This window comes from Grus americana, chromosome 3 (genome assembly GCF_028858705.1).
Source record: "Grus americana isolate bGruAme1 chromosome 3, bGruAme1.mat, whole genome shotgun sequence".
NCBI lineage: Eukaryota > Metazoa > Chordata > Aves > Gruiformes > Gruidae > Grus > Grus americana.
In genome coordinates this window covers 73,825,642-73,845,093 of record NC_072854.1, presented here as the reverse complement: position 1 = coordinate 73,845,093, position 19,452 = coordinate 73,825,642, and the positions used below count along the sequence as shown (strand labels likewise).

General features: G+C 38.8%; 1 protein-coding gene across 6 annotated transcripts in view; it reads left to right on the top strand.

Moving 5' to 3' along the window:
• The window catches only part of UTRN (utrophin), a 389,659-nt gene that overhangs the window by 316,588 nt on the left and 53,619 nt on the right, over nucleotides 1-19,452 (top strand). For all 6 annotated transcript variants that reach the window (XM_054819386.1, XM_054819387.1, XM_054819385.1 and 3 more), the window contains 3 exons: nucleotides 6,722-6,783; nucleotides 7,795-7,869; nucleotides 13,376-13,577. In XM_054819386.1, coding sequence (XP_054675361.1) covers nucleotides 6,722-6,783; nucleotides 7,795-7,869; nucleotides 13,376-13,577 — 339 coding nt within the window. The remainder of the gene's footprint in view (nucleotides 1-6,721; nucleotides 6,784-7,794; nucleotides 7,870-13,375; nucleotides 13,578-19,452) is intronic.

The window sequence follows — 19,452 nt, the reverse complement described above, 5'->3', positions numbered from 1 at the left end:
CAGTTCCTGTGCTGGTCTTTATTTTCTATTAAAGAAATGCAGTAGTACATTTTCTCTGGAGGGATTTCAAAATATCTGCATATAAATTGCTCCACCAACCTCTAATATACGTAACCTTTGCAATGCATTATACCAACTCTTTTCTACCACAAACAACATTTTCTAATGGACCTTAAAAAAAGAAAATAGATGGTAACTAGATAAAGCACCATGACATATTTATGAAGTAGGGATGATGTTATGCCATTTGAAATTTGGCAACGGTAGTGAAGTCAGGGTTCTGAGTGTTTTTGATCAGTAAAGATCCTGATTTCAGTTAATGTTTTGTGCAAATGACTGCAGGATCAGAAAGCTACTTACCGTAATGCCAGAGTACTGTTTGAGTGTCTGCTCTTGTGGTGTTTGCCAGTGATTATCAACACAGACACAAGCCTTGTCTGTGCTAAGAAATGATAAAAACCCCACAAACCTGTCTCTAGTTTTCTTTCTTGCAGACAAAAAGCTAAAAAAGAATGAACTGAATTTTTTTGTTTCACAGCCCTATGGGCAATTTGAAACACCTGGAGAGGTACAACTTACTCCATTTCAACAGGACAGTTCTCTTATTTCTAGAGGTCTAAGTTAAATGACACGCTAACTGTTTCTCAGCTCTTTATTTACAACAGGAACTGTTTTTAACAAGGATTATCTTTGCCAATTATAATTGGAAGGCTGCCATCAAACATAATGGATAAGAAACAGGTTGTAAGGGTAAACATTTGTCACTTAAGCTTTAGAGCGCTTCATTAATGTGTAGTTTTTTAAATTTGGAAATTTTTATGGTTATAATGTTTATTTTTAGTGAAATTTACACAAATGCATTTAGACTTTTTAAATTACGCTGTTTTGTCATATAACCTATTCATGGATGTGTGTTACTGCGTGGCTCATATTATGTCAGTAAGTTGTGGCAGGAGAGACCTGGGAGACACTAACTCATCCTTTTGATACTAACCAAAAAAAAATAACACTGAATGAATTCTCCTGTGGCTCAGTCAGTGAAATGTTTTGAATTCTTCCCTGACGGATCCATGTGGGAAGGTATAACATGTTCACACCACTTGTGTTACTGTCCTGTAGACCAGCTTGTCTCTATCGTAGCAGAAATCCCTTCTTCCACCACCCACTGTGCAGAATGAAATCTTGTAACTTCACTCCTGTAGAACTTGAAAAGTTCTTTTTATCCAGTGTCATCTACATGCAAGATGAATAATGAGCCCCACTGTTGTTCACTTTCACTCAAAATAAATATCACTTCACTCTACAAGTAGTTCTTCCTGATGCTAGTAGCGAAGGTGCTCCTGGGCGCGAGTGTCACTGCGATCTGGAACAGAACTGCCACAGTAGTTGTAACAAGGAGGGAAGAATCTGTAGATTTGTCTGCTCTTGGTTAAATGCTTGTTTTGAGTCTTTTCAGAAGTTCAATGAGATGACTAAAAATGATAAAATTCTCATGTATTTTCACAGGTTAGCATGTAAATTTTATTTTTTTTTTTCATCTAACTTCAGCACCATTCCAAATTTAGATTTCCATTAGCTTCACTGCAGGCTTAGTTTTCTGTCATTGGGGGTTACAAATTGTTTTCTATAGAAAAATACAGAAAATGGCATTTCTTCACATTCCTAGCAGATAGCTGCTAGCAGGGCTGAATTTTCTGAAGACTTCCTGTTGTGTGTCTGTGGTGAAAGCAATCCATCCAATTCTACCTAATTGCCTTCTGGGACTTGCCAGAAGTTATGGCCTCTAGAAGAATCAAGTTGGAGCTCTCCCTACATGATGTAGTAAAATAATTTTGCCTGTAAATCTTTGGAAAATGAGTGCAGCACTTCTGTGAGTGAATTGCATACTGCTTAAGTTGCTTACATTGTTTTAGCAACTCTGGTAATTAGCAATTTAACCGTTTCTGGTCCTTTGCTCTAAGGATGACATCTTTCATATTTACACATAAATACAAAGAATATTGTATAATCTTTTGTTTATCAGTTTCCTTGTTCTTGTAGATCTGATGTCTTCTGTGTTATTTGTATTTACTGAGCAAGGTATCAGAGGAGCAGGGGAACATCCAAGTCTGCTTTTACTCGCTGGGCAATAACTGACAGGCAATTGTAACTGCTGCAGTGTGTGTTTTAGAGTAGGTTGCGATGTCATGAACTTACAGAAAAAGGAGCTATGAGATCCTGGTCAGAAAGATCTCCCCCAACTTGATGAAGTCTTTCTCAGCTGTTACAGACCATCCAATCCTGTACGGTTTCTGAGCGCATTTCTCAGTGTTTGATCTGCTTGCGTTAGTCCTGCATCAATAACGCAGAAGCTACTGTAGCTACAGCAGAGAAAGACGGATCTTATTTCAAAGAGCCGCTTTACAAACCAAATCACCAGAAAGCACTTTGTCTTGCATGCCCATTTGCAGTGCCTAATAAAATGACTCCTTTCTCTGACAGTTTTATTTGTAGCATAGGAAGGTTATCTGCACGCCCATTTTTTCTTCCTGTGAGAATAAATTTGTGTCCACATAAAAGTCACTGCATATTATGAAATTGTTATCAAACAAAACTCTACATTAAGAAATGTCGCTGTCGAGACTGATTCCTTCCCTCTCCCCCAGTTTTTTATAGCTCTTTTTAAATTTACAGTCACTTTTTTTTTTTTTCCTCAGCTCTATCGAGTTTAGTCTGGCTTTTGTGTCTTCTGTCTCAAAAATGAAAGCCTATATTCCATGGAATATATTCGGTGGCAGTAGTGGCACTGCCTGTGGCAGTGGAGTTGCCGCCTCCTTTGACCTGAATGGACTGTTGAGTCAGTGATTCACTCACTCTAAGCCCATTCTTCTTCTCTGCTGGATCCACATACAGGGTTGCTCAGCTGTTACAAATGGTTTCTTGCTAGGTGTTTTGGGATGAGGCTGACATAATCACGTTCACTTTGTGTAGTCATTTAGCAGCTGTCAGGTAGTAATGACTTTTTGGTAATTATGGACAAGCCTCGATGAAGGGATTCTCTCTTGCCTTTTTTCTGTTCCATCAGATGAAGTTCATGGGGCCTCCTTTTCAATAGAATCCCTCTGGCAGGTAGCTACCACGTGTGGTGTACAAAAGAACTGAGTGATAAGTTTTAAAAACCCATTAGTCTATATCCAGTATTGCACAAAGTATTTCTCTTTCAAATGAAAACAGAAGCAAAAATATTTTCTGGTCATTGTTAGGTATACGTTTCATGTTCCCTGTTTTTCTTCAAAGAGAAAATTCAGCTGTTCCCGTATTTACTACACTAAACGGAGAAATAAGATGATAGTGCAGGATACAGAAATTTTGGATATCTCCTTCACTTTTTTCTGCTTCATGTTAAGTGTACACAAAATAGAAAAAATAACATCATTTTTGCATGGTATGTTGTCATTATTAAAGTAGGTATTAGTCTTTCAGATAAAACTGCTACTGAAACTGTGTACTTAAAGCATACGATTTCAGTAATGAAACTATTGTTTGTTCTTAAATCTTGGAAACCTGATTTGAGGAAAAAGCTTGATTGGTAATATCAGCACTTATTCATTGCATATGGGTTTATAAATCACTTAGAAGTTGGAATTGCAATTAGATCTGCCCACATCCTAAGTAAGCATTATAAACGTGTACTGGAATATATCAGTATATTTCCGGGGGGGGGGGGGGGGGGGAAGCAAGCATTTATCCAAGTATCTTTTTTTTTTTTCTTCTTTTTTTAAATAAAAAAAGATAAAAGATCTCTTTGGACCTAGCAAAATTTAACAATTTGCTGCAAGACAAGAATTTAAAATCAGCTTCTGCTATCGATCCATTGTTGTTTCTGTAGAGAGGCATTTGCTGCTAATAAACCTTTGCATTTCTGCAGTGCTTCCCAAGTGAGATCCTTGCAGCACCCCACAAGTAGGAAATGGATTTCTTCATGGAAGCCTATTTTTTAACACCAGAAGATGGTAAACTCAGAAACAAAGGCTATGATTCAGCAAAGTTTTTACTGTCACGGCTCATTTTAAGATGATAGGATTGACTCAGCTAAATTGCACTAATATTTTAGCATTTAAAATAGACTGAAATGTATTTTTATATATACATATATTTAAAGTTTCTATCACGGTACTGCTGCCTACCTTTACTTTTGACATAGAAGTTTGAAGGTGTTTTAGTTAAGAGCCTTTTCTCAGAAAATTCTAAGAAATCCTTTTCACTTATGATGTTGACAGTAAAACCACCAGTCTTGGTCTCTTTTTTTGTTTGTTTAGTTTTTTGGTTGGGGGGGGTTGTTTGTAGTTTGGTTTTTGGGATTTTTTTCTTTGGTTTTGGGGGGTTTTTTTGGTCAGAGGAGTTGAGGTAAAGCAATGTCCTTAAAACAAGCTTTATTAAACTTATATATTGGATCCATTTCTGTGGGTAGTTGCAATGGGTTTTGTCAACAGAAAAAAATTCTAAATGTTCAACGTGACAATGATGGCATCCCACTTAACATGATAGTGCAGATATTGGGCAGCTTCAGGACCAGTTTTGAGGTTATTGAATAAGTTGATCAGTATGAGTCGTCATATTTTCTGTTCTTGTTTACTGCAGCTGTATTTGTTCTTCTTTCTAATATACTGTAGGGGAGTTTTTTATATCAGTGTTTTTGAGAATGCTGGACAGTCAATTGCCTTTACCTTGGCACAGCACCAAACCCAGATACATCCTTTTTTTTTGTTGTTGGCTTCATGATGATTTATTGGTATGCCCCTTCCAGGGAAATAATTGTCAAGCTACTTGTTTTTGAAATGACTTTTCTGAACAAGGATGAACATAGTGCTGTTTTAAAAGTGTCTCTAGAAACTGCAAAACCACTGATTTCAATATACATATGCCTTCACTTTGGAGTTCAGTGTATCAGAGCCTTGACCTCCTCGTTCAGAATTTGAAATATGGACATAATTCATGTGATGATATTATCAAACTGAAACCAAATAAAAGTTTCAGTTCAGGAAAATGTGTTCAGGTACTTCAGTGTTCTTCTGAATTGGGGAGGGTTTACTATAGTATTTCAGAGTCAATCAAGGTCTAACAGAAGATGTTTTTTGATTACATGTTGTATAAATCTCTCTTGTTTAAATGTAATCATGTGCAGGGCTTTTCTTTCCTTTCAGTCATCTTCTAGACAATAATCACAAAGAGAGAAAAGAAGATTTATACCTACTGTATTAATAGGAAATACATATTTTCTCTTCCATGAAAACCTCACAAAGTTGTGATGGTGCTAGATACACAAATGAGACACATGGCAGAGAGAGTTAAGCCTAATGACAGAGGGAAGCTGACTGTGGAAACTTAGACCAGACTCAAAGCTAGAAATGTCACACTGGTGAAGTGGGGATCGTATCACCTACGTAGAGACCCAGTGCATGCACTTTCCACTAGTCTATCTCAAAGGGTAATGTAAAGAAGGGCCCCCAGTACTTGCTTTGTTTGGAGCCTGCCTCCCCTTTGTGGTACCTGTCCTGTCTCTGTAGCTCTTTGGAGCAGGGACCTTCTATTCCATTTAATTTGCATCACTTAGTATAAAAAGATTCATTCTTAGCTGGTTTCTGAAAAAAACAAAAAACAAAACAAAACAAAAAAAAAAACCAAAACCAAACAATGACGATAAATTAATGAGCACCCAGTGAGGTACAGCCATTTATATATACCAACTGAAGCTACAGTTAACTACGTTTAAGGGCAAAATGCCATTTAAAATCACTTACAACCAAGTATACCTGTATGTGGAAAAAAATATGCGTGCACATTAGAAAATTTGAAATAGAAACAAAGGTGAAATAAGTGGCATTCTCTGCTCATTATTATTAGATTTGCTAATATAGTGTAATTTCATTTTTATTATTAGCTTTTAAAGGGACTGCTATGATCTTTTTAACACAACTTCTCAAATTTTCTTACAAATCTAATTCAAATGTAAATACTTTGTGAAGCAAGAATGTGCAATCGTTCCAACAATTTAATATTCAGAAATAAAAGTAAAATGTGGCTTGTAGAAAGGAATTGAAGATTTCAGTAGACCTGACATAATACACATTTTGACCCCTATGGCTGCATACCTGAAATCTTGGTGATTTGAAACAGCAGTGCTAAGCGGTGGGTTAAGCAATGCTGCCTGTTGAATCTCTCTTCTGTGGGCACTAGTGTAGAACACCCCCCCTAAATGAAGACACCTCTTGATGAGGTGTGTGAAGAGTGATCAGGCTTTCCATTAAATGCGTTACAGGTAAAGTTTACAATTGTTGTATGTGTTCTGATACATGTGTTCAGATATGCAGTGAAGTCTGAAATAAAACCTCAATGCTTTTTATTTTTAAAGTATTTTTACAAATATTTTTATTGTGCTACAGCAGCAGGAAGTTTTGCAATTTTTACCTTATTAGTGTGCCTCTTAGCTTCAGGATCAGAGTTTAACTGATACAGTCACACTTAGAATCAGAAGTAAATACTGTTAAATATATGGGCTATTGTCAAACTTACTTTGTGATTAAAAAAATCAAGGGGCTCAGTGGCATGGATCATGTATTTTAATTAAAGAGCCGTGGGATTTCTTGCCACTTAGAGAAAATCAGAATATCTTTGGTTTTCTGTCCTTTGCATTGTGTGCGTGTGTGTGTTGCTGAAATTTGATTACCTCATTCCTTTGTAGTCATGAGACACAGACAACCTGTTGGGATCATCCTAAAATGACTGATCTCTTCCAGTCCTTAGGTGAGTGCATTTCTTAAAATAAACCATTATGTGATGTTCATTCCATGAGTAAAAGCCTGCATTTGTCTGCTGACCACGTCTGAGTTGCCATGAACTGTATGTAACAGAGCATTTCCCACTTTGCGATGAGACACACTTTGCAAGAAACCTGCTGCCTTGATCACGTCATGTTTATCGCCTTTCAGTAATTTTAATTCTGAACAATACACTCTGACTCTATGCTTTAATGCAGCATCTTGTTTATTTCTTTTAAATCCATGAGGGATTGTCCAATGATGCAGGCTGTCTGCGTGTTTAAAGCAGGATGCCAGTCTGCAGGGAACTAATTTTTGTAATAAATCAGAGTAGCTACACTATCAGTAAAGGCTGGACCGTATTATGGTACAACTAGTTCACCATGCCCTGCTAGCGTTTACATTTACTGTGAAATCTCCCTTTCTAAGGAGCAAAAGGGTAAAATACTGTTAAGTGAGGAAAAATGTTACTATACCCATCAGCTTCTACAATAGAGCTTATGACTATCTGACTGTCCCTTTCAAAGCACTGTTTACAAAGTCATGGCATAGAAATTATGGCTTAAAACCCCATTTTTTTCCCTGTTACTGTGACCTTTGTGGCTTTCTGTTTCCAGTTGTCTGATGGAGTTCTAAATTATTTGAGAAACATGCTGTAATTTAGCACTTGTCTGGAAACTACTTAACACTTCATAATATATAAGTAAAACTCCATTTTATGTATATGTATTACATGGGCCAAGATAGTGTCAGGATTTCTGGTGTGCCAATCTCTGAAGGCTCTGGACTGTCAGAATCAGGAGGCTTTCCCTGCAGGTGGATTGGACTGAGGTCCCAACTTCTCAATATGTTTTATTTGTTTTGATATATCCTATTCATTCATTGCAGAGAAGAAGAAGGGATATCAGACTTCTTCCAAAATGTGAAAAATTGTATGTAAAGGAAACTTATGGACTCTCTTTTTAGGGCTGCTCATATTTCTGTTCTGCTGTTTCAGCTGACTTGAACAACGTACGCTTCTCTGCCTACCGTACGGCCATCAAAATCCGAAGACTGCAGAAAGCACTGTGCTGTGAGTTTGGCCTTTGAGACAAATTGTTTCTCTACAGTACTTGGGGAAGAGAGGGTCAGCTTAAGTCTAACAACATTAATGTTTGATGAGGGACCACATGCATCCTTGACAGACTGTTGATATTGCTGTACGCTTTAATGACAAAAAAGCTACTAGGACAAAGCAAACTACTATTATTAGCAATAATAGTGTGTGTGTGTATATATATATTGGGGATGTGGGGAAGGGTCTTAAATTTAGAATTTTAGGAAGTAGTTGCACAAAGTAGGGTCCCTTCCCACCCTTCAGGTGGTTAGGTTTTCCTTCCAGCCTAGAAGACAGCAGTCTGGTCTTGGCAGTAGCTTCTTGGCTGGACTTCAGATATGCATTATACCAAATGAGGCTGTGCCTGAGATGCTAGCTAGCTACTCCAGAAAGCTAGAGTGCATTATGCAACAGCACAGGCTCTTGGGAGTACCTCTCGCCACTTCTTCATATGCTATGCTGGCTTCTCACAGAATTTCAAATCAAGTTCGAGATCTTAGGTTCAAGGTCTTACATTTGGGAAAAAGCAGAAACTGTCCTTTGAATAGATTGTCTGATGGCATTGAAAGAAAAACTGTATTTCTTTGGCACAGCCTAGAGCTTCTCTGTGCAAGAGATACGTTCCCACCTAAGGCTATAGTTTTATCATCCAGCAAGACTAAAGAGCATTATGAGCTTTCTGCGTATCAGTGCGCAGGGTATAAAGTGTGCATCAACATGTGCCTAAAAACTAAAAGCAAAGCAAGAAACCAGAAAGCAAAGTAAAATTCTCCTTGTGCGTGCTGCTCCCCAGGGAAGAGAGAAAAAACAGACTGCACGTGATGGATGCTAATCATACTGCCTATTCGACAGGCATACAGATTGTCTAGCAACCTGTATAGAACAAACTTCACTTTCATTACTACTAATAAGCTTTGAAGAGGAACATAGTTCCTATTCTTGCTTTTACTACATAATATATCAATTTCTGTAATAACTGCAATGGTTAGCTCTCCTCATTCAGGGATTTCAAAAGTGCATTCCTATCAAAGTGGATATTATCTCCAGTTTCAGGGGAGGGAGGTGGAAGGAGGACAGAGGGAAGCAGTAAGAAGTAAAGAGAATATTCCAGTTTGAGAGAGCCAGGAGTAAAACTGTCGTTTCTACAGATCCAATCTGCCTTGTTATTTATGAAGCTGTTTGTTCCATTTCTTTGCCTCATGGGAGGAGACCACAGCCAGAAGAATCTTTGTCTTTATTACATGCACATATTTGACAAAGGATTGGTGTAATTTGTGAAAACACAACGTTGAGGGTTTTTAAGAAAGACATTGCCGATTATCTGCAAAGCTAAATGCTGCAAGAATTTTCTGTCTCTGAACAGGAACTCGTTATGATCTGGCACAATTTTAAGACCACCTTCAAAAATATAATCAGTGCTGTTCCTTTTGTCATTGTTTGCTTAGCTGATTATTTCTTGCCTGGGAACAGGTCTAATTTCCTTTGACTCTGATGATTCTCAGCCTGATTCTGTCCCATGAATGACTGCTGAGGTAGCCAAAACACAACATGTGCTAGCACCTCCTCTCTGAGGAAGGGGAGGGTGGTTAAGCCGTATCTATAATTCTTTTCTTAACTTTTATTTGTTGGTGGTTTTGTTTTAAGGTGGGGAAAGAGTCGTTCTCTCATCTGTGTTACTTTAGTCTTTCATTGTATTTCCTGTAATTTTAACTGTGGATGGGTTTTAAAGGTGTTTGGATGCAGAATGCTTCAGAAAGACTTATGTGCTAAGGCAAAGAATATGTCAAAACAAATCACTAGAAAATGAGGTTATTTTAAACTGCAAAATGTGACAAATTGCTGTCACAGCCGCAGTGTGTGTATAACTGCAAAGGCCTTTTTGGTGACAACTCCAAGGGCACAGCTGGAGCAGGATGCACAGTCCGGTTCGCACCTGATAGATTTTGACTTTGCAGTAAGGACTGGTAAGACAGTATCAGTGCTACACAGGCAGGTTCAGAAGTATGTAATTTGAGAACTGCACTTTGGAAAACTGTGCTGATGCCAGTTCTCTCTTGTGAATCTTTGGTCTTGGTAACTGTCAAAATACCATGGTTCTGGGGAATTTATTCCCTCCCACTCCCCCACCGTCCTTTAGAAGCGGGAAAGTAGAGTCATGTTTCATCTTGTTCTGTTTTTTGGAAAGCAGATTCCTGCAGAGACTAATATACGTGTGTATGTACATACGTCTATTTATTTTGCAGGAAGCTGAGAAAGGTTGCAGGTTGGAAAGAACAAATTCTTAGCTTCTCTGTCTCAGATTATATGGGGCAGACGTACTGAGAGCACTTTTCCACTGTGGCAGAAGAAGAATGGGGCCAGAGAGAGTATCCTGTGTTGCAGGTGTACTGGGCAGCTATGCAGCACCAGACCCTGACTATAATATTTTATTCTTGTGCAGCATATGTTAGTTCATTTTCAAGATATGATATTGCCTCAGATACTGAAGTGTAGTACTGGAAGGGAAAAAGGCAGCAAAACCACTATGTATATTCAGAGTGCTGTCACTGAGCTCCTCTAGGAGACTTAAAATTTAAGAATGCTAATAGGAATATCAACTGCACGCAGCTAAGGAATGAACATTAAGGCACATCGGACTAAAAGCGAGAGCTGTGCAGACTTTCCTCAGCCATCCAGTCTGTTGCAGGAACTGCTATCATTCACAAGGTCTTTCTAATACAAAAGCTCCATAGCAATGCCTGCCTATTTTCTGTGGGGTTACAGCAGCCTCAAATTTGCCGTTAGCAGCTGTGTGTCATTACCTGCTCCTGAGTCAGTCACTCACATCTGCCTGAACCGTGCTGAATGATGTGGTTTCTGTTTATAGTTTTCCTTTGGGAAAGTCTCCTCACTGCAGAAAAGAAAGAAATGACCCTTGTGTCCATTTGTTGGTTAACAGCAGGATTGGTCGTTCAGCACATTTGAGCAGATGCAGAACGGTACTGCAAAAATGCACTAAAAGCTGTGTACAGTAGGCTTCATGCCAGCAATGGCATGTGAGTCTCAGGTTAGCTTTTGCCCATATGCATAAACTCAGTTTATTTAAAAACTTTCAGAAATGGAAGTGTAATGAGAAAATAGTCCCTCTTTACATCAACCCAGTCCAGGGGTGCTGCTACTGGGTAGATCTTACCACAGCTGGATAACTGCCTGTACCCAAAGTTCATTCAGCCAGGTGACTGCTGAAGTAAGCAGGGATGGAAGTAATTTCCTCTGGTTGTTCTCCGTGAATGGTGTCATCCAAAAGTGTAAGTTTTGCTTAATTTGCATTAGTACAGCAGCAGAGTTTCCTTTTAATGTGAAAATACTGAAAGAACTTCTCCTGATTCCCTCTAGAATCCTGTGGCAGAAATGTGGATGTGAGATCTTAATGCTAGCAGATCAAGACATGAAGTTAGCAGGCTTCCCCCAGTGTCTGTTGAATCACCATTTTCAGTGCAAGGATGGTCATGCTAAGCCAAGACCCAAGGCTAGAACTTTCTGGCATTCCAAGTTTTCACTGGCTTTAAAAAGGGCAGGTTTTGGGTGCTGTCAATCTGGTTTAGGAAGCTGCTTACCTTCTTTTAGCCAACTGTTAAGTACATTATAAAAACAAGTTGAAAAAAATACTACCGCCAAACTAGTTGCAATAATTTTGAGGGTTCCCTCCCCACCCCATGAAAGACAAGCATGACAAATGGCCATCTTTCCTGAGTGCGATATCTATGTGATTGGATAGCATCTTGTAGTTTTGAAGCTTCGCCCCCTTCCCTCCACCCCTCAAAAAATAGGCTGTATTTCATTGTGGTGTGGCTTTTGTTTGTTTTTTTTGTTTTGTTTTTTTTTTTTTTAAATCTGGCTGTGAGCCTTTTCCAGTGTATTACATATTTTCCAGCTACTGTAGATTATGCTGCAGTGTACTGCCAAATACTTTGGCTACCTGAGGTCAAACTAGTGGCAAGGCATTTTGCTGCAATTACCAGTCTGCCTGTTTGGTAAATATATGGCTGGCATTTGTTTGCAAGCCCAAGAGATGGACTTTTAGGAAAAAAAAGGAAAAGGAAATAAAAAGCAAGCAACCGTAAAAGTTCTGCAAGTCTGATGCTGTAAAGTTAGAACAGAATGAACAGATGTAAGCGAGAGGAAAAATAAAGGGCTGTGAGGTACTGTTTCTCATTTTACAGTGATGTTAGGAAGGGCAGATTGAGGAAATGGGATTGGGAATGTAACCTTCTTTTGGCCTATAACCTTACCTTTTGGTAGATGCTCACTGAGTTCTTGGCAGGATTGCTCATAGTGGTTAGTGTTGTCTTGCTCCTGCTTTTTTCTGCTGTATGTACTTATTTTCCAGCCCAAGCTAGGCTTTGCACAGACTGCCCTTCTGGGCTCCTTATTTAACATTATCGGTGCAGGGCAATTTACAACACTTCTGAGATTGTCATGTTTCATTTCCTTCGAGAGATGACATTTATAGTGTAAATGTGTTCTTGGCTCTCCAGAAACAGCTCTGTATGAGCTCCAAATATACTTCACCTTCACGTTGTATACACTGTAGCAAGCATACTGATATATTGCAACTATTATTTTTATTTTTGCTAAAGTCCTCGCTTCTGTCAAAAAATGTCACTGAGGATTATACCACCCTTTACATTATTCTTCCTTCTTTTATGCCAAAATAAGTTTCCTCTTTTCCACTTTGTTTTGCAAAAGGAATTAAAAGAGCTCATTGACAGCTTTTTATTTTCATCATGCAAACCCCAGGTTTTTCACAAATGCAATCTCATTTCTGTGGTTTGGGGGACAAAACCCTTGTCACCTCTAGGATATCCATAGCATCACCAGCTGCTTATAGAAAGCATGCTGTAATAAAGGAGATCAAAATATTTTTCATGAAAGCGTAGCATTTTGAGTTCAGGAAAACTACAGTAAATAATTTCTCTGTGTCCCTCCCTGCTTTCATTTTAAACCTTGATTTAGCAGCTGCCGTTCAGTTAATCAGGCCTCAATACATTTCTACTGCATTTAAGAGAACGTTGTCACCTAAGAATTTGCTTTGGTTTACATTTATCAAAAGTGATAGTCATTTAATGGGTTTCTGCTTTATGGTAAATACGAAGAATCCTCTAAGCCTACTGGGCTCCCAGTGCGTGTACGTCTGAAGTTAGGAACCTCTAATTACACAGACTACTTCAGCGGCATTTTAAATGTTCTTCCGAGCTGTGCAGTGTCATTGTGGTTTTCTTATTGATTCTTTTTTTTTTTAAATTACTTAGTACCAAAATGCTGTCGACTTCTCACAGAGAACAGTTTTTCACTATAATGTTACTAAAACGAAAGCTCCTTCTTGGCTAACTGTCTGCAGCGTTTGCTGCAACATCCACAAGAACAAGTATTGTGAATGCTATGCTCAGGCATCTATATTCACGCTGGTTTTTTTCTTTTTTTTTTTTAAATCACCTGTTAGTGGACCTGTTGGACCTGAACACCACAAGTGAAGTTTTCAAACAGCACAAGTTGAGTCAAAATGACCAGCTGATTGGTGTCCAGGACGTGATCAGCTGTCTCACTACCATCTACAGTGGACTTGAAGAGAAACACAGAGATATGGTGAATGTTCCTCTCTGTGTAGACATGTGTCTTAACTGGCTACTCAATGTATATGACAGGTAAGTAAGAAGTCTTTATTCACAGCGTGTACCCCAGGAATTTAATGTAGTATTAACGAAGTATAAACCATGGAGACAGAATTGGTAATTTTTGCACATGTGACTTATCAAAAATTCTAGACTTATAGGACTGTTGTATATTTTTTTCTGAGTTACTTTCTTGAGGAAGTGTCCATGGTAATAGAAAAATGACAGACCCTTAAGAAGTTCTTTAATAAAAAGTTATATCTCTTGATATTTTTGTCTCAGTAATGAAAGAGCAGTTGCTTGCAGTGAGATGTTTCTTATGCTGTCTGCTCAGATACACTGAACTAGTGTTACACCGCTTTTACACTACTACCAAAGAAACATTGAAAGGATTTCAAGAAATGTATATGTGAGTAGAGAACTGGATATGCTGCTTTAGCTTTGTTCCTACTGTAAATGTTCCAAATTGCCCAGATTATTTGCCATTTGCACCCGATCCTATTTCTGCCACAGGTGGGAACATTGTTGTTACTTATTTTATTCCAATTTACTTTCATACCATAATCTTGGCTGCTCTGTTGAGTGGTGGTTGTTCTGATCTCGGTGCTAAAGCCTGTCTGATTCTGGAGGGTCAGTGGTGTCCTGGTGCCCCAGCTCACTTCCAGCAGGTGCAGCTCCTGCCTTGTATCAGTTCTGAGTGCTGGTGCTGTGTGATCCACCTGCCACGGCCCTGGCAGCACAGCTGTAATTCCCCGGTGGATTGTGAATTTGCCTCAAGAATGTTTCAGGATGCTTTCCGTAAGAACTTGTGGGTTTATTTAAATGCACGTCCACTGTTTCCAGAGAGAGCACTGAGTCTCAGGAGACATGAAAAAGTCCACTCCAGCAGCCCCTTGTGGTTTTGGCCGGTCCTTTCTGAGGTCCCAGATGCTCCTTTCTTCTGCTGAATGTCGAACTCTCTGCCCTGCACTATGTCAGCCTGCATGACCTACAGTCAGTATGGCTTTATTTAGTTGTGCCTTTCAGTCATGAGTTTGTTGCTCATTTTTCTTAGTGGTGTTTACTATTCTCATCTCCCTTCTACAGTCAAAACTGGGAAAAAGACTTGGTTTCCATCGGCTCCTCCGTTCCCTATAATCTATCTCCTTCCATTGCTTCAGCAGAGGCATTTCAGGGCTCTGCTGGAGCTGACTAAAGACACAATAGTGCAATACATGGGGTGGTCGCTTCAGTGTGTCTAACTGACTATATGCTTTAGTTCAGAGTTATACACAGAATTAAAAATCAGAATTTCAAAGCTACCTGAGGTTGGTTAGCAGATTTCTTTCCTTTCTCCCCATTTGAAGATGGAAAGAGCAGAAGTATTTCATGAGTAATGATAGAAATTCTTATACCTGGCTTTGCCAGAGAGACCTCTTACTTCTTGATGTATGCGTTATCTTCGCTATGTTCACTCACTTAACCAGTGCCAAATTCTAACAGTTCATAGGGTTTTTTTTGCTTTTTTTCCCCCAGAGGATTACATGCCAGTACTCCTATACTTTATGGATATTTTATTTTATTTTATTTTTAAATCTTGTGGTAGCAGAGAGGGAAGGAGGGAACTGAGTACATACAACCATTTATCATTTATGTGCTGACTATCTATTATGCTTTGGCATTTGAGTATTACTTTTTAATATTGTGACATATCTGTTAGTTGGACTCCTCGTCATTACTGCTGGAAAATTAGAGAGTCCATCAATTAATGACTGGGACTTCTTCCTGAAATTATTTTTATTTTGTTCTGTATTGTGGGTGAATAAACACATCACTTGCAAATACATCAAGTGGGTCACTTGACTTAAATGTTATTAGTTATTTAGAATAAGAGACTTAATAATGTCAGAGAATTTTTTTTTGTGGTTACTGGTTGGGTTTTTTTCAGATAGATCACAAATCCATTACATTTTCTTAAACGTACCTTTGCTTCCTAACTTCAGTTAAAGTCAGTTGTTTAATCTGTTCATATTTAAAATGCACATAGTAAACAATAAACCTCTCAATAACATTTCCTGTTGCTCCCATTTCCCCCTGATTATTATTTTGAAAGCATTAGTGTAGATAATTCTTCAAGCTGATGAAAGACTTTAAATTTCAGTCAAACTTTAAAAAATGGAGGATGAAGGTTTTCTGAGAGAAAATTACCTTGTACAGTATATTTCCTTGCTCCTGAAAGAACAGGCACCAATTTTGAGCCACCTTTATATACTTTTTTTTTCTTTAATCGGCCTTTAGGAAAAAACTAATTTGTCTCTTGGCATTTCCATTGTTTATTGCAGGGGTGTTATACTTATACAGTGTTTCAAATTGTTAAACTGCCTACAGAAAGCATCTGTTAGTTGCATGCTATTAACCTGAGATTTAATTACTGATTCACAGATTGATGGCAAACTGGGTAGTTCTTCAGTCTTACCTACAGATGACTTTGGGTCTTAAAAAGAACCAATTTATTTTTAGAAATAGTAGGCAAGTCTGTTGTGTTCTGGTATTTTTCTGACACATCAGGAATGATTCATTCTTCAAGCTGAGTAGAGGAGGGAAACATTAAATTTACTCGGTGACTTTTACTTCTTCAAGGACTCAAAGGTTGTTGCAGGCAGCAACATCTGCCCTGTAAATATTTTTCAAAGTCAAAGTTCCTTGTTTTGGTTAGTCCAGAGACTATTTTTTTTTTAAATGAAATTATAAATAAACACGTTGCATTTTACAATGAGAGCTGTGAAGGAAATTGTTTGCTCTATGTAATCATTTGGCCAGGCCTTTGTTTAAATTATCCAAAATCAATAACTGGTGGTTATTTTTCTGGACTATATACTGTCAAATTTCCTAAAATCTCCAAAAGTCATTTATATGAAAGGGACTGACAGCTTTTAGTACTAAAAGAATAACAACGCCCCTTGAAATGAGTAGTTTTAGATATTTTAAAGTCTCTCATACATAATATAGAATACATATACTAATTGTGGGTGATGACTCATTATTTCAATCAAAATTACCCAATGTCCATAAAGAAACTTTTACATGCACTGATTTTAACGTCTTGCAATGTTTGTCTGGCTTCTGGTATTTCAACTTTCTTGATTTTTGTGATGTTAGGGTACTTTTGATCGTGTGTTCTTTTAAATTTAATTTCTGTGGTGCATTAGTCTAGGAAGGGTATCTATGGTATGGCATGTATGCTAACCTTTTCCATATGATCAAAGCTGTCATTCATAATCATTCTCCATGGCCCAGGCTTCCCCTGAAGAATTACAACTCTGTTATTTATTGTTGTGCTTATACACCTGGCAAATTCTAACACCAGGCTTTACCAGCGTGTTCAGTTCAGCAAAATCTGCACTTCTGAGGAATGAGAAGGATGAGAGACTTGGTCAGTCAGCCTTAACTTTATGTCCTGGTTTTGATGGTAGCTGATGGCAATTTTCTGCGTGCAGTCCAGTTGCATTCCCTGTCCTGGTTCACAGGGGACTGCGGGAGCTGCAGCTGGCAGGCTGCAATAGCAGTAAGAAGCACTCTAGGAAGGACGTGGCCCTCTGGAGGGCAGGAAAATGAGCTCCCTTGACTCCTCTCTGGTTGATCAAGGGGAGGCATCTGTGGGGACCTTCAGAATCTACCAGGCTGCCTCCTGTTGCTGCATTATGTAGATAACTGATAGCTGCCGTCCTTGGTAGTCCTTAATTGTAGTGTCAACGTTGACCAGGCGCGAGAGCTCTTTGACAGACGTCAGAACTGAAGGGGGCTCATCTTCTTACTTCTCCAGTTTTCCTTGCTAATGTCTGATGCTTTTATGCTGTTGCTCCCCACTCTTGGGGGACATGGGGTTCCTCTGGACTTGATATTGCTTCTCTTGTTTTCTGTTGATTTGCCAGTCATCCTTATTGTGTATTCCTGTTTGCAGTCTCTTGTACTTAACGTTGTCCTTTGTCTGGCAACTTTTTGTCACCTGGCTAACTCCTGTGTGCAGCTGTGCCCATCGCTGTTTGCCCCTTTGGCATTCACATTGGTCACCTACTTAGGTAAAATACTTATATCTGGCTATGCCATCATGATGCCACAGAATACTTGCATAGCATTGTTGGTAACAATAGTTTTGTACGCTTATATTCAACAATCTACTATTAATTATATCCTGATTAGTACATTTATAACTTAGAGGTGTCACAGGCCTCTGTTTTGACTATGGTGTAGACTGTGTCTGCCTGCCAAAGGAGTTTTGGGTCCTAACTGTATTAGGATGTTACTTAGAGAAAAGAATAAAGTTTGCGTAAGAAGGTTGCATGATTATGGAATGTTTTTGGAAAGTTTGCTAAACTAATTTTCCTGGAAAGACATACCTTCAGATAGTTTTAACCCTGCTTTAATGTTTGTCATTGAATTTCCTAGGTGTCTGAGCAGAAAGAGAAATGTTAGTTATAGGATTTAGCAGGCTGCTTTGCAGCTGAGATGTTCCTGTGGCTGAATAGTGCTAAATTGTATTATATGATTCCCAAGCGCTCCACACAGCTTGTGCCCAACGTAGTGAGGTTGGGATCGTAGTTGTTTCATTTGTTTGGAGTTCAGTTGTTACAGGATTGGCAAGGGAGCTCCTGAGACATGGCTCATGGCTACTGCCTCTGTTACCGGTGTGTTACCTGTTCTTCCCTCCCTCTCCTCTTCTGCATCCTCTAGATCCAGTATCTCCTGTAGTAAGACATAGGATAAAAGTGTTCTCCGTTTCTCTTCTGATACTACAACCATTTCTAGATTACCCTTTTTTCCCCTCATTTGATTATGTTATTGTACAGTAGTGACAGTCACCAGTTTTTATACAAAGTAGCTTTTTGATATTCTCTGCAGATGTTTTCTATCTCTGAATCAGTTGAATGGTTGCTCTTTGCTTGGATGGAGAGTCTAAACTCTGCAACGAAGTTGTATGTGCTCCAGTCCCAATCCAGCCTCTTTACCCATGCAGCATGGTACCCTCCCATGCCCTTATCCAAATGATCTACTTAGCTGATTCCCCACTAAACTAGTCCTCTCTGCAGTATATGCTTTCAATGCACTCTCCTACCATGCCTGAAAATTATGTATACCTTTTTTTTAAATGCCTATTTTGGCGGGTTTAAAAGTTGAATTACTTCTGGGTTCTGTGCCATGTCCTGACTGGCAGTGGATGAAGATGCAACAGGGGGAATCATACCTGAGGCAGATAGGTCAGAGCCTGCCTGGTGCATATGTAGAGATAACAGAATCACCTACAAAACCAAGGATTTCTTTATTTCCTCCTTCCCCTCACCTCTCTTTCCTCTCCCTTTCCCCTCCCCACTAAAACAATAAAATTCCAGTTCATTTCGGGAAGGAGAAGAATGTCAGCATCACACTGTAAGGGCAATGAATCTTTAGACTTTGTATTGCCTGGGAAAAGAGGGCTCAGAAATATCCAGAGGACAAATGGACTTTAGAAAATAAGAAAAGTGCTTCTGACAAGCAGCTATAATGATTTTGCCATTTTTCACTTGAAGATAGGTCAGAGGTCAATAATGTGCCATTTTTATACTGTCTTTCACTGTTCTATTGACGGAGAATACACAACTTTGCTCTAAAGCAGTTAATAGAGGCATAATGGTTCAGATTTCCCTTGGTCAGGATCAGAGCAAAAAATATCTGAGCTGCTTAAAGTGGTCTTATCAATTGATTTTGTAATGACAAGCATGCTTGTATTGCTGTCATGAATCTGAAGAGTGTGCTGGCACTTGATTCTAAATACTTGACCCATGAATTTTGTATGAACTCAAGCATTAAAAAGTTTCCTGAACCTTCCTTCCATAAGGCCTTGATTTTTAGATGTTTGTGCGCAATTAGATGGTTGTGCTGCCATTCAGAGGCA